General features: G+C 37.3%; 2 protein-coding genes across 2 annotated transcripts in view; both read right to left on the bottom strand.

The window, feature by feature from the left end:
- Positions 1 to 2,340, bottom strand: part of LOC137408804 (uncharacterized) — a 28,669-nt gene extending 26,329 nt beyond the window's left edge. Inside the window, exon 1 of the mRNA XM_068095390.1 lies at positions 2,215 to 2,340. Within this exon, the coding sequence (XP_067951491.1) occupies positions 2,215 to 2,237 (23 nt within the window). The 5' untranslated portion in view covers positions 2,238 to 2,340. The remainder of the gene's footprint in view (positions 1 to 2,214) is intronic.
- Positions 2,341 to 6,509: 4,169 nt separating this feature from the next.
- Positions 6,510 to 11,361, bottom strand: LOC137408441 (uncharacterized). Its single transcript, XM_068094971.1, has 3 exons — positions 10,308 to 11,361; positions 8,345 to 9,409; positions 6,510 to 7,250 (listed from the first exon to the last, which is right to left on the bottom strand). Exons 1-3 carry the CDS (start codon positions 11,341 to 11,343, stop codon positions 6,826 to 6,828), a joined length of 2,526 nt encoding a protein of 841 aa, XP_067951072.1. The 5' UTR covers positions 11,344 to 11,361; the 3' UTR covers positions 6,510 to 6,825.
- Positions 11,362 to 16,485: the final 5,124 nt, after the last annotated feature.

Here is a 16,485-nt window from a genome sequence, read left to right as displayed (position 1 = left end):
TGAGCGAGTCACAAGTTTTTCTAACACATTCAGTTGCAGATGTACAGTCTAAATAACTTTGCCCTTCCATGACAACAAGTGTATGTATGACGCTGAGAAGGTACCTACCTCCTAGTACTTACCTACCTACCTCTAGGTACCTGCAACATGGAAAACTGTAAAGATAATGATGCTATTTTTAGTAACACAATTTCTATAGGGTTTTTACTGCCATTAAACTAGAGTTACATTTGAGTCGCTCTGCAGCTTCTGTATTATTGCTAAAGGTAATAGAAATCAATGAAAATCATTTAAGCCTGATATCCATGTATAAATTCCTAATTGACTCCCAAACTTGGCACTGTTTATTTCAACAGTGTGTCAAATCAGTTTGGCCTTAAAAAAATCACTCATACATGTACATTTGTTACCAATGTTGAAAATGAAGAGATACAACTTTTCACTGCTGTTCAAAAGTTTTTTCTGACCTCAAACCAGCATGGTACATAGTAGCTTGGATAAAAACTTGTATCTCATAGCTGCCTAATGTGAAGGCAAATAGCTTTTAAATCATCATACAAATTCAACTCTCTGATACGAAACTTAAGCTCTTAAATCCTAAACTAAAACATTTCTATGAAAATTGATGAGATTATTCTTAGGTGATCTTTGCAATGGCTAATTATTTTGCTACATGGAGTTGTCAAATCGCCTTGTAATCTGCTACTCATGATTTGACTGAGAAATGTCTAAAGAAGTAATTTAAAAAAGGTCAACTAACACGTTTAAGATGTCTAACATAAAACTGCTTGTTCGGAAGTTAGGAATGTTTTAGTCATGATACTTGTGTTAGTCATGCTAACTATGTTAGTCATTCTAATCAGAGTCTATGAGTCATAATAATTGTGTTAGTCATGTTAGTCGTGTTAGTCATGTTAGTCGTGTTAGTCATGCTAGATATGTTAGTCATGTTGGCGATGTTAGGCGTGCTAGTCATGTTAACTGCGCTAATCATGTTATTCGTTTAGTGGCCTATTTGTCATTCTAGTCAAATTAGTCACGTTAGTCATGTTAGTTGTGCTATTCATGATAGCTGTTCTAGTCATGCTAGTTGGGCTATACGTATTGCTTAGGCTAGATGTGTTAGTAGAGCTAGATGTGTTAGTTGGACTAAACGTGTTAGTAGGTTAGATTAGCGCTTTTACACTAGCGCTTCCAGAAGAGCATTTTTGTTTGTAAGCCAAAAGTATTATCTTGCACAATAGCTTTTGCCAATTCATATATAATATTTTGTTAGGACATGTTTAAAGAGTTTAGCAAACAGTTAAGGACAGAATTCTGAGTTTCAAGTTGCAGAATCATGTAACTTTGACAGATTTCTAACTATTTCTATAGCAGAAGTAAGCTAAGACTCAACACTAAAAGTGCTTTGCTGACATGTTATACAGTACCTAGTTGCTATACAGTACCTAGTTGACCTACTGCATTACCAGTCCAGCTCATCAGTTTAGCTAAAACTGAGTGAAATTTCCTCTACTGTTTCCTTTGCTATTATAAAGTCATAGTTTAATAATCTGCAGCCAGTTTGTGGCTAATACTGTTGCTATTGTCTTTTTACTTGTGAGTTTTACGCGAGTCAGTGGTCAAACTATGAAACTATGAAAAGTACTATCAAACCAGGAAACTGTTTGTGCCTTCTTTTCAACTGAGATATAATCAATTGTAAAGATATAGGGATTTTTGTCCCAGTTATCCATTTTTTTGGGCACTTGTGAATTGCAAAACTATTGCTAGTAAACATACATAGCAAGTAGAAGAAAGTTTATTGCTACAATTACATTTCAATCAGTGTGGCAAAAGGTCAGAGTTTTTCAACACTTGTGAACAACTGAAGTGATAGAAGTCAGCACTCAATTGATCGAACCCCCTGTGTGTGGTCATACCACAACTAAACAGAAATGAAGAACACACATTTCAATCTGAGAAATTGAAGTTTATAATACGGGCTTACAAGAGTTTGAATAAATAGCGCATGCCTAGTAATTGAATGAAAATCTTTTGCGATAACATAACCATCAACCTCATCGTAAAGCGATGATGTTTAAATAAATTAACATTCTTTTTATTCCCATTCTGTTTTAACATGATTTCATATTATCTAACAAAAATAAAAATGAAGAACTAATCTACTGGCCATTAATCTAAGATAGTTACAGATAACCAAGCAATACTTACAAAAGAGTAATGGGTGGTTGCATTGGATACTGTGTGGCAGGTGATGCTGATGACAATGTGTGGCAGGTGATGAACTAGATATTGTATAACTGGTTATTAAATAGACTCCATGTCACAGGTTAGGCATTAAACGCAGTGGAACAGGCTATGCACTAGTCACCGTACAGCAGGTGATGCAATGGACACAGGGTTGCAGACTATGCACTAGACACTGTAACGGTAATCATAACTTACTCATTTGAGCATGATAACCTTCATGCAGAGATAATTAGATATCAGAGTCAATGTGATTACTGCTATATTAATGAGAATAAGGTTGTTGCCCTCGCATCAGATGTATTGCGTTACTTGTTATGTTATTAAAACAGCACACTAGCGCAAACCAAGAACAGATATGTAGGCTAATGTCCCATAACAACGCTGATGCTGATGCATGTATTGATTTAACGTCATCCATTTTAATGCAAATTTTGCGAAATTTTGTACTAGTCGAGTTTTATTGGCCTACTAGGCTTGCAGCATTTGCACTTTCTGTGTTTTAGTTATGAGAGACAACTATTTTAGACACTACAAAAAAGTAAGGTGTTGAAAAGAACCGTGAAAAAATGTTTAATTAGCCAGTATGCAGCAACAATAGAGAAAATAAAAATAATGAATTTTATCAAGTGATGCAAAAGATTAGCAAAATTCATCATTCCTTCTAGAAACTTCAAGTTTGGGTGAAAGCAAAGTTCTGATGGAGCATTGACCTCTTGAGTCTGTATAATATCATGCGCAAATTCTTATGTATCTATATTCCTAACAATTTCGAAAGTCATGGTAGATCCAAAGTTTAAAAGTCAGTTTCATGATAATAAGTATAAAACTAATAATACAAGTTAAACTAAACAATATACAAGTAAAGTTTTCTGCTAAAATTATTACAGAGTAGCTTTTGTCAAATTGTAAAATCCTCTCCTAAATTCTTTACCTAAATAAATTACCACTACTTTTGTTTTCATAGTCCTGTGTAATAGTAGCACTCCTGACTGAGGTCCTCTATAGTTCTGTGTAATAGTAGTCCTCCTAACTGAGGTCCTCTATAGTTCTGTGTAATAGTAGCATTCCTGACTGAGGTTCTCTATACTTCTGTGTAATAGTAGCACTCCTGACTGAGGTTCTCTATAATTCTGTGTAATAGCAGCATTCCTGACTGAGGTCCTCTATAGTTCTGTGTAATAGTAGTCCTCCTGACTGAGGTCCTCTATAGTTCTGTGTAATAACAGCATTCCTGACTGAGGTTCTCTATACTTCTGTGTAATAGTAGCACTCCTGACTGAGGTTCTCTATAATTCTGTGTAATAGCAGCATTCCTGACTGAGGTCCTCTGTAGTTCTGTGTAATAGCAGCACTCCTGACTGAGGTCCTCTATAGTTCTGTGTAATAGTAGTCCTCCTGACTGAGGTCCTCTATAGTTCAGTGTAATAGTAGTCCTCCTGACTGAGGTCCTCTATAGTTCTGTGTAATAGCAGCATTCCTGACTGAGGTTCTCTATACTTCTGTGTAATAGTAGCACTCCTGACTGAGGTTCTCTATAATTCTGTGTAATAGCAGCATTCCTGACTGAGGTCCTCTATAGTTCTGTGTAATAGTAGTCCTCCTGAATGAGGCCCCCTATAGTTCTGTGTAATAGTAGTCCTCCTGACTGAGGTCCTCTATAGTTCTGTGTAATAGCAGCATTCCTGACTGCGGTTCTTTATACTTCTGTGTAATAGTAGCACTCCTGACTGAGGTTCTCTATAATTCTGTGTAATAGCAGCACTCCTGACTGAGGTCCTCTATAGTTCTGTGTAATAGTAGTCCTCCTGACTGAGGTCCTCTATAGTTCTGTGTAATAGCAGCATTTCTGACTGAGGTTATCTATACTTCTGTGTAATAGTAGCACTCCCGACTGAGGTTCTCTATATTTCTGTGTAATAGCAGCATTCCTGACTTAGGTCCTCTATAGTTCTGTGTAATAGCAGCACTCCTGACTGAGGTCCTCTATAGTTCTGTGTAATAGTAGTCCTCCTGACTGAGGTCCTCTATAGTTCTGTGTAATAGTAGTCCTCCTGACTGAGGTCCTCTATAGTTCTGTGTAATAGCAGCATTCCTGACTGAGGTTCTCTATACTTCTGTGTAATAGTAGCACTCCTGACTGAGGTTCTCTATAATTCTGTGTAATAGCAGCATTCCTGACTGAGGTCCTCTATAGTTCTGTGTAATAGCAGCACTCCTGACTGAGGTCCTCTATAGTTCTGTGTAATAGTAGTCCTCCTGACTGAGGTTCTCTATAGTTCTGTATAATAGCAGCACTCCTGACTGAGGTCCTCTATAGTTCTGTGTAATAGTAGTCCTCCTGACTGAGGTTCTCTATAGTTCTGAATAATAGCAGCATTCCTGGCTGAGGTCCTCTATAGTTCTGTGTAATAGCAGCACTCCTGACTGAGGTCCTCTATAGTTCTGTGTAATAGTAGTCCTCCTGACTGAGGTTCTCTATAGTTCTGTATAATAGCAGCACTCCTGACTGAGGTCCTCTATAGTTCTGTGTAATAGTAGTCCTCCTGACTGAGGTTCTCTATAGTTCTGTATAATAGTAGCATTCCTGACTGAGGTTCTCTATAGTTCTGTGTAATAGCAGCATTCCTGGCTGAGGTCTTCATGTGACAAGTAAAAAGGTTTTCAATGAAAAAAGTGAATTTCTTTGCCAATTAGAACCATTTTTGTACCATCATCGACTGACTATATTAATCCAGCAAACTTGCGTATAATCTGCAATATTTGATTTGTCCTCTTCTGAATGCATACACAGCTCTAAATTGAATAGTTGTCTTGTCTCTATCAAGCACTCATCAGCTCCTCGATGATTCGGTTATTCAAACAGCCTCTCTTATGTGTCAGTATTTTAAATACAAATTTCTTTTCAATTACAATTGTGCATCCTCTGATGGAAATCAATTATAAATCTTTATGAAATCATGTCATATTTCGCGAATGCACAGAAACTATGTAATCAACAACAGATTGGCTTATCTCAGGCTTCAATATACATGTAATGTTTATTTGAGTACTAACACTCAACCTCACTTCAGCACAAAATAAAAGAGAAATTAGTCCGATACGAAGCAATATACATGTATATCACATACTACTGAAGCCTGTCCTTTCAACTTTTGTATAAAGCGAATTGACTCTTGCCTCGTCCTCAATGTGAGGGTGGTGAGACTTCACCCGCATGGCCACTCTGGTCTGTTGACTATTTAGCCATGTTCAGAGACCCCTTTTTAGGCTTGTATAGCCTGTACAGTATGTATAACTCGTGCACCCTAATCAGTATGTATACATGTAGCTTATGTACCTTGCACAGTATGTATAGTTTGTGCACTCTGTACAGTATGCATAGCATGTGTACCCTGTGCAGTATTAATAACTTGTGTATCATGTACAGTATGAAGCTCATAGTTTGTGTACCTTCTACAATATGCATAGCTTGAGTACTCTCTACAGTATTGTATAGTACATGTATGTGAAGCTTGTGTACCCTGTCCAGTATGTATAGCTTGTGTACCCTGTCCAGTATGTATAGCTTGTGTACCCTGTCCAGTATGTATAGCTTGTGTACCCTGTCCAGTATGTATAGCTTGTGTACCCTGTTCAGTATGTATAGCTTGTGTAGTCAGTCTAGTATGTATATCTTGTGTACCCTGTACAGTATGTATGGCTTGTCTACCCTGTATAGCTTTTGAAAATTCCAGAATATTACTGTTTTTGTTAAAACCTAAGGCAGCATAGAACGTGAAGGCATTCATTGCCAGATAGAAGTACATGTAGTTGAAGTACACTTCTCTTTACTTAGTAATTGAATCTTTCTAGATGGATGCATGTTTTGACAAGTAATAGTTTAGTAGTAATTAGTGCGCCTGTCATCTAATTATCCCTTTAGTAGGAGTTGTGGTTCCCTACTTCAAATTACTTGTTTTATTTATGAGACTTACCTTATCATTTGCCTGTTTTATCGAACAAGCAAATAATATGATAGTTTCTTCAGACTATTTAGTTTGACGTACAAATTCACTGCATGACAATACGCATTACCATGTTTGACAATGTTTAGCAGGTTGCTAGAACCAACTGAACAGCATGTTTGACAATCTTTGGCAGGTTGCTAGAACCATCTGAACATCATATTTGACAGTCTTTAGCAGGTTGCTAGAACCAGCTGAATGTTGGTGTTACCCTTTAGTATATTTCTTAATATAAAATCAATACCAGGCATCGATCACTTATGTGAAAAACATGATTAAATGCGGTTCACAACCAATAAATATATTTACTATAATTACAATAAATAAAAAAAGCTTTTTTGGGTCTTACTTTTCATCTAATCTAACATGTACCATTCTATCTGCTAGCCACCGCTTTTTTAACGCTCCAGTCAACACCTTATAATGAGTGTAAAAAATGTAAAGGTTGGCATGCTGCAATGTTTAGGTGCACTGTACCCATGCAAAGGTGTTAGCAGAAACTAATTTCTGTCATAATTATGCAACTGGTCAAACAACAAAGGGAATTGTGCAATTACAATTGGCAGTGTTAAAACCTTTGCCTTCTTCTCACGTTTCCTCCGTCAATTATTCTGAGAAGATTTTTCGCTTTCCAAGCAGTATACTTTTTTGGGCTACTTCCTGCAACAACTTGTGATAGTTGTAAGTAATACCGCGCTTGCAGCGTGTCTCCTATCATCATATAGTAGCAGCCAAAATGCTCGAGAGCTCTTGCCTTTCTAATTTCAACTTCGCACGCGTCTATGGCTTTTTTAAATGTATCCTCGATAGAAGCTTGGCTCTCTCCCAAGAGGCACTTCACTCTGGCATATTTGACACCGTGTGTTATCCATCCATCCTCACGGTCTGTGATGCGTTCTAAATGCGCCTTTACTTTTTGAAGGTTATCAGAATTTGGGACATTTGTACCATGGAAGTTTTCGGTAAGAAAGTACCACCCATCTTTTTCTGACACTGCAACAAGGTGTCATGGATACTCTCAACAAGTATTTCAATGATAGCCAGACATGAAAGTCAACATGGGTTTTATCTAAAGCAAATAATATAGAATAGGCTTATATTCATTGTTGCTACTTTTATTTAAAGCACATTTAAAACAAACTAATCAAATGAGCAGATTTGAAATGAACTATTAAAAAATAGCGAACTGGAACAAGCAATCCGGAACAAGCAAACCAAAACAAGCAAACCGAAACAAGCAGACAGAAACTAGCAAACCGACACAAGCAATCCGAAACAAGCAATCCTGAACAAGCAAACCGAAACAAGCAATCCGGAACAAGCAAACCGAAACAAGCAAACCGAAACAAGCAAACCGAAACAAGCAAACCGAAACAAGCAAACAGAAACTAGCAAACCGAAACAAGCAAACAGAAACTAGCAAACTGAAACAAGCAATCCGGAACAAGCAATCCGGAACAAGAAAACTGAAACAAGCAATCCGGAACAAGCAAACCGAAACAAGCAAACCGAAACAAGCAAACAGAAACTAGCAAACCGAAACAAGCAAACAGAAACTAGCAAACCGAAACAAATAATCTATATTTGACTGAAATTGACATTTTTTCTTTTACAGCACTTTCTGATTTTCAGCAGCTTAGTGATCAAAACTGACTGACTTGCAATAGTTTAGAGTGGAGTCACTGTTACTCCAAGTAAGTCAAACATTTCCATCATCGCTATATTATGAATATATTTTTGGTGGCTAAGATTCCTATATAGCACCTTAAGGCTTTTAGTTTTATATCAATCACTGGTCCATGGGTGAGGAAACTTCCTACACCCCAACATACATTTGTGTTACTAAAATGCAATAGGCAGCGTTTTTCTAATTTTAAAATGCTAGTCAGCATGCTGCTTAGCCACATGTTAAAGTATGCCTAGAACAGCAGTAAGGCACAATAATACTATGGTATGTTAAGTTAGCTGCCATCATCATGATCAAATCAGCACATTGACTCACAGCTTGTTCTATATGCAAAATGGAGAACGTCAGCCCATGTTAGTCAGCTATTGTCCATGAGATAAAATGCTGGAAGACAACTTACTTAACTCTCTCCCAAAAGTTTGCTTATGTTGTCCTTTCACTAGGGCACTCTGTTTGTCATAAAACTCCATAGCCCAAATAGCGAGACGTCCTTGAGAACTGGTGCTGGCGCACAAGAGGGTCCAGTAGTTTTCTGTGATCCACTTCTCACTCAGGTTGACAGCCTCTTCATACCATTTGCGTGCTTCTGCTTTCTCTGTGCAATCCTGTGCTATGCTCAAGCAGTTTTTGGCCATTCTAGCTTGTCTCTTCTTGTCTTTTTTCTGCTTTTCATCATGTTCTTTTGCTTTTTGGTGACAATATTTGATATCAACTTCGATAATGCCTGTCTCGCGTCTAAAACTTTCCAAATGATTATACAGAAAAGGTTGGCTATTTTTTACGCATTGCAACTCCAGAAGCCAAACCCACATGTCTGCAAGATATTCATCATTGCCAGATTTGTAAAGTACAATCATTTGTTCGACAGCTTTATCTAGCTTCTCATGATACCAGGTGGAATCGATATTATCTATATTACGAAATTCCTTAAGATGGCGAACAAGGATCTTGAGAAAGCAGTAGCTAAGGAACTGCTGCAACACAGGGTCTCTACCCGCGTGCTCTTCACATCCTTCCATGATCTCACAGCAATCATCCCAAGCCTGCTCTGTACGGATCACCTCGGCTGAATAATATGCAAAGTTAATCCTGGGCAGCAGCTGGTTGAAAACTGAGTCTGATGACATCAGTTCTAGCACTCGGAATGCTGCCAACTCTGCTTCTTCTATTCTGTCTTGTTTGAGATAAAGAACTCCTCTGTTGCACCAGGTGTGGATGTTGAGGTCATCAACATGTACTGCAGCAGCAATGAGTTTGTCCACATTGTTGGTATCCCCATAGAGAATGCAAGTTGTCGCATCAAAGTTTGCGTTTCTAACAATACCTATATCGCCAACAGCTTCTCGCGGTTCAAGGCGTTTGTATCTTGCCTTCAGACAGTCAGCAGGGATGTCGATGGAGAACAGACTGTATTCGAAACGATAAAAGAATGCTTCTAGTCCACTGTTCAAAATCAGTAGGTGATCTACAAAAGAAAGTTCGAAACTAGTCTGGTCAGCTTTTTAGGTTACAAGAGATCAGCCCTAAAAAAGACGCTGTTAAAAGCAGACTAAACGTTGGTGAATTTTAAGCTATTCAAATAGCAAAACATCTAAATAAAGATTTTGTAGACAAGCCTCTCAAGGCATCCCTTCAGTCTTTCGAGGCACCCTTCAGTATCTTGTGACACCATTCATGATGTCATGATTTTGGATAATGGATGTATCATGGCAGCCACATTTAAACTCAAACTCCTTAGTAATGATTATCCATAGAATTAGGTGTGATGAAAACTCACTCGTTATTATACTAGTGATAAAAAATTTTATGTTGCAAATGTTAGGTTATCTTAGTTGTTCATCAAAAACATCCAGCAACAGAAATCAACGCAGTAATAATGCATTACGCAGAGGGGGTACAGCTTATAGCTAGGTTATCACTCATCTATATTTGCATGGGTCACTTGTTGGCATGAATAGGCTCTTCAATTTGATTATAATATGCTACTGTAACCTTCAAGCTAAATATGAACAGATTGTTGAAAGAGGCTGACCCTCTTTGGTTAGAAACTATTATTATGCAGAATGAGAAGCTATCGCTATCAGCCTAGACTAAACAGTCCCTTTTGCAAATTAAAGTTGCATGTCTTGCTATGCGATCTTTCTATACATCTATAACATTCTGAAGAACATGGATAACCATGAGATGATTTGAGCATCAATCATATTCGCTCACTAAAATGCTGCCTCAGATATAGCACGGTTCACTTTGCTAACAATAACAATACCTTTCCATACAGGAACGGTTGAAAAATAGAGCGTCGTGGCGTTCAATTAGAGGTTTTACTTTAACTCGGTTCAATTAACTAAAAAAAAAATACTTACACTTGATGATCTCTTTCATTCTCTTGAGCTTCAGTTTCCTTGCCAAGTCAGCTGCATCTTCCCCAGCATTATTTTCAAGTGCCAGCAGTTGCCTCCGTTTCTGTTTGTTAGAGACTGAAGCCAGAATGGCGTGAGTAGTTGATGGGTGGTTTTTTATAACAGAATAATGAAACACTGATTCATCATCTTTATTTAGCTCGCCGAGGCTGTTCAAGAACTCGTCTTGGTCAAGTACCCGAGCGATCTCCTTAATAACTTCTGGGCTATTTCCTTCAACAGCGGCGTGTAGCACTGTGGACTCGTCGGCATTTTTCAGGTTTATGACTTGTTGTTTTGGGCAAGAATACTGGTCGAGTATCCACGACACCAAAAACTGGTCATTTCTCTTGGCTGCCATGTGAATAACTGGCTCCTCAAACTCTACAGCTAAAGACATGTATTTCCCAAGCATTGAAAATTTATCGGTGTAGTCGGCTGCACGTCTTCCGGAGAGATCTTCCCGGGCATCGAGTTTAATCTTATTTGGGCCGGCTAGGTCTAGAAGCATGATGGCTGCTCGAGCATTTCCTTCTGCAACCGCTATGTGCAAAGCTGTTTTACCACTGGGTGTTGGACATGTTAGTATTTTCCACTTTTCATTGTCGTTCATTTCAACTCGATTCATCAGGCGCTTCATCGTACTTACTGCATCCGTTTGAGCTGTAGCATGGATTAGAGTCCAGCCAGAGGTCATGACCTTTTGTTGATGGCTGACAGACATGTGGCTCATCATAGTTTCTACTGCTTCTACATTATCGAGAGCTGCACCCCATTGCAAAGAAGTCCATTCTAACTGTTGATCGACTTCGTCAATGAATGCTTGCCTCTGCTCTCCATCATGCACTTTACTCAAAATGTACTCAACGATGGCAGAATTATTTTTAATTGTGCTGATGTGTAACGACGTCCATCCTTCAACGCGTGTCTTTTCACTCAGTAGAACAACTGCCTCCGATGCCGTATACCTCTCCACGATATCTGTAACAGAATCAAGCATACGCGCGGCAGCAAGATGCAGTGTAGTATGTCCGTTTTCGTCCCTGGCCAATCTCATTGAATCAGCATTCTCAATTTCGGCTCTCAGCTGTCGTGCATTTCCCTCTGCAATTTGAAGTGTTGGTATTTCTCTGTAGGCCGGTATGTCTGGTGACAAACCTTCAATTCAGATAAATGGATGTGATACAATTATTCAGCACCAAGCAGCTGGAAGTATAATAGACATTGGTATATTGATAATTTGCAACTGTTTGTGAGTTCTACTCTTTTTATCTGAAATCACCATCTCCTTTTGTTGTTAGCACATTTTGCCAGGTTTTGTTAGAGAATCAACATTTTTGTTCAAAGTATTCAAACATGCACAAAAGTTGCATATTGCTGCTTTATCTAATTTTTTTATGTACAAAATTGGCACAATTTCTCCTTTTCATTAGTATTTAAACTTTGCGAAAGATACCAACTGCGAAATATTATGAGAAGGTAACTTTAATGTTTTTTTTTTCAAGAACGTTGCCAGCACCAGCCCCTTTTCATCTGCTCATCAACTCTTAATAATATACATATATATTACATATATACATTATATATATGTAATACACTTTAATAATGTATACGCTGCCTATAGATATGTAATATATAGGCAGCATATATATGTCATACATACTATTACGTGTATATATTATTATATGTAATTAGCCTATATATATATTATTAGCCTACATATTTCTACAGTTTGTGTCTGCATATGTCTAGCTATAGATATTAAAATCTTGGAATAAAGAATCCGTATCATAGAAGAGTTGATCTCAGACCCTCCCATTTACCAGTCCAATCCCTTACCAATTAAGCCACACAAGCTTTTTGGATTCATTAGGCAATATATGTCGTTATGTGGGTGTAAATACGCTACCGCTACTTGCTCTCAGCTACAATGCACCATCACAAAGAACTGTAGCATAATTTTATGCGTGTTCAACCACCAAAGCAAGCAGTTAGCTCTTATTAGTAAGCTTACTCAAATTAGCCATTGGCAATGTGCCAGACTCATGGCAAGTGGCAGGTAACTACATTACTTCACATTGTTTATAACATAACCTATTAACTATACTTAATTAACTATACCTATTAAATAATAGACCTATTAACTAATCCTATTAAATACACCTGTTAATAGGTCTATGGTTTATAAGCTGATTTTAATACCCTTGCAACGACAGACATTCCGCTAGTTAGCCTATATATATGTGTAATATATAAATATAGGCAGCGTATATATGCCAATAGGCTGTAAAGTCTATTTATGTAGGATATATATAGGCATATATATATATATTTACTATTTATATATCATTTACTATTTATTTATATATATTATTTACTATTTATATAAATTATTTATTATTTACTTACATGTATTATTTACTATTTAGTTATATATATAATTTATTAATATATATTATTTGCTATTTATTTATATATATTATTTACTATTTATATATATTATTTACTATTTATTTACATATATTGTTTACTATTCATATATATGTTATTTACTATTTATATATATATATATTATCTATTAATATATATTATTTACTATTTATTTATACATGTATATATTATTTACTATTTATTTATATTACTTGATTGGCAATAGTTTCCTATCAAACAGAAATGTCTCCCAAATTATGCCATACAAGAATCCTAAAAAAAAATAAAAAAAAGCCAACAGTTAGCAACTAGAATCAATAAAATTAATGATACTCGATTCTCGTCAATTCTATGTATACAGAGAACAAGAGACAGTACTCTGTGCATGGTTATACCATCACCATTAAAAATCATCGACAAAAAATAAAAATGCTGCAAACCTACAATAAATTTGCTGATAGCGTTAGATTCATCGTTCAAATTCTTGCACCAGTATGTATTGCAGGTCGGGTGTTGTATTGAAGGTTTAAAGGCTAATCTAAGTTACAGATTATACACATGTAAATTAAAAAACCAGTTACTCCGTATGCAAACAGCAATGTGACACCGTGAAGGATGCTTTCTTACTTTATATCATTGCTGTGCTAAGCCTTTCTTTGAGGATTCTCTATGTCTTACCAAACTCTTAGAACTTTTGCAAAAGGCTAACATCAAATATCAGATCTCACATACGCTTGTTCGCATTCGCAGCGTGTTTGTCACTAGGCTTTTAGTGTTACTTTAGCCAGCCATGAAAAAGGTACCTAGCATACATCAGGCTCTTTGGCTTGAACCTGCATGCAGTATCTGTAACAACATATCCAGATCTGACAGATGCTGACAGATGAATGAGCAAACCAGTTACTGTCCTACAAATATTTTAACTAACCTGGTTCTAGATCTGGCGCTTGTGCCATGCCGCTTTATGTGCTATCCAGTGGCTAACTGTCTCCGCAGAGTCAACCAGACACTGGTGATGGTATGGATCACTCTCCGGTTATCAAAGGTAGGCTAGTGGCATGAAAAATAAAAGTGCGCTAGCTACAGAGCCAACGGCAAAGTGCTTGGTTACTAGGTTCCCAGCTGATCGATAAATTGGCCAATAGCATTTCTTTATTCCTCATCCCTGGATATGTTGGAGGGTATTTTGTTCGGGAAGTCCCCTTTGTAAGAAAGTTTCCCATGTCATTACAAAAGCAAATGCTCCATCTATTGTTTTTGTTTGATGCTCTTTTGACTAAACAATCCAGTACACCAGCATCCGATTGTGTGTCTGGCAGCTGGTAGCAACATCAGCGCTGACCTGACAGCTTATACGTGTGCTAGTTTACTCAGTACAGTGTTGATGAGACGGTCAACCTTTTCCTTGCCCTGAATCTGACACTGCTTACAGCACATATGGGAGGGCATTGTAATCACCCAGCCAGATCTTAACTCACTGTCTTTATAGAGGTATTCATAATTGTATCCTAGGTGGGAGGCAACAGCTCCCATGAAGAGCTTTGGTTACTAGATTCTCAGCTGATTGAGAAATTGGCCAATAGCATTTCTTTATTCCTCACCCCTGGATATACTGGGTATTTTGTACAGGAAGTTCCCTTTGTAAGGGAAGTCCCCTTTGTAAGGGAGTTTCTCTAGCAATCCCTCAATGATCAGTTATGGTGTCTGATTAGTTTACTGCATGCAGAGGCTGTGCTGTTTTTAAGTGCATCGTTTCACAAACTAATGGCTCTATGATCTTGTCTGAACATGTCTGAGTCCAGTGGCAAAGGGACCTGAAGACTTGAGACACGCCCAGTTGCAGAGAGCAATTTAAGGTTCGACATTACTCCTTTCACCACAAGTGACCATTATTAGGAATTGAACCCCAACTTGTCATGGCGCAGTGGTCAGAATTTCTAGACCACTGCACCACGACTGCTCAGCTGCTAATAAAGACTTGCATGTTTTTATTTAAACCATGCAAAAGATTTGAAACCAGGACTTACTAAAAGACCAAAATTTCATTCTCTTTCAATTTGCGCAATTCCAGTGAAGTCCTCTTTCTGGAAACTTGGTCTAGCAACATTCTCTGTGTTATGTTAGCATTTCTGATTTGGCACTAAACCACTCATCAGTGTTACAACACAACGCAAGAGGTTAAGTTAATATTGATGAGCTAATGGGAGTTTAGAACAGAGGCAGCTATCAGCCAGCGAGAACTTATAGCACTGGTTACAGCAGCCGCGAGTCAATAATAAGCTGCAGTACACGTAGTTACTACTAATTATCAGTCATTACTATACAATTAATTCCTGCTAGCTACCCTATTTGCGACATTTTCAGCCTTAAACCATTTGACTTGTATTATCAGCTTTTGTAGCATGACTATAAAGTTGGACTAGTCTACTTGTGTCTTTCCTTTCTAGAAATTCATCTTCTGAAAATCACTTACGGGCACATTTAACAAACTTCAGGTTAGACATCCGCTGTCACCCAGTTACCTGCTGCAGCACGCCCTGAATGTTAGTGTTGAGAAGAAAATTCCCAACTGTTAAATATGACTATTATAGAGCTACAGCCGTTACAATTCATATTATAGAAATCCCTCGGTTTTCGTGGTTAATTGCAATTGGAAAATGGAAGTCTAAAAATAGAAACTAAAAAGTCATAACTAATAAAGATGCCTATTCATTAATTTCCCCCTTTTCTTGGGTTCATTAGAGGATTTTGAGGCTCGAGGGCATTTAAGAGGCATGATGAAGGGTGTTGCAAGTGCTTTGCACTTGCAACACTCTGAGGTGTTGCAAGTGTAAAGCACTTGCAACACTCTGAGGTGTTGCAAGTGCAACACCATAACACCGGAAAATGTAACAGGAAAACAGCGATTTGCTCTGATTACTAACACAATGACTGTTCTTACTTCCAGAGTAGGAGAGAGATTTACATATTTTTGTTTTTCATTTTTATTGATTCTCTGTTATTTTTAATAAATATTAGTGTCACCCGCAAAGAATATAGTCCGGAAGGTACTTGTGCTTTTATCAAGACCATTAATATATAAGAGGAAGAGATTCTGAAACGGAGACCTTGAAAACTCATCACTCAATTTTCAAAGGTGCCGATGATGTTTGATTTATTATGACACATTGTGATCTGTTAGTTATATAACTGCAGATTAAATTCATTAAAATAGTAGAAAGTTTAATTGAGTGAGTTTGGTAATTAATATGTCATGATCTATAGTATCAAATGATTTAGAGAATTTGATAAAAAATCCATGCATACAATCATGATTGTTCAAAGCAGCAAATGTTTGGGCAATCAATAAGGGCTTCTCAAGCTCCTTTATTTATTTAAAACTCATGTGGTTGATGTGAATAATTTGCTCAGTCATTATGCGGTGTTGACTTTGATTGTTTAGAACCCGCTTGAACATCTTAAAAACTGACAAAGCAGAGCTTGGTCGATCCATGATTACATAGATGCTTGCTACCTTTGTTTTTGTAAATTGGTAATACTTTCGAAAATTTCAATTAGGCAGAAAAGACACATTGTGTTATTTATAGGTTAAACATATGTTTATGGCTTTATTAAGTCATTTCAACTAGTTTTTGCACATTTTGCAGATATCTTGTCTGATCTTTCAGCTTTTGCATCATTTAGTAACTATATCATGAATAGCTGACTCACT

This window comes from Watersipora subatra, chromosome 11 (assembly GCF_963576615.1).
Source record: "Watersipora subatra chromosome 11, tzWatSuba1.1, whole genome shotgun sequence".
Classification (NCBI taxonomy): Eukaryota; Metazoa; Bryozoa; class Gymnolaemata; order Cheilostomatida; family Watersiporidae; genus Watersipora; species Watersipora subatra.
Note: the sequence above shows the minus strand (reverse complement) of the source record. Positions and strands in the feature narration are given on the sequence as shown.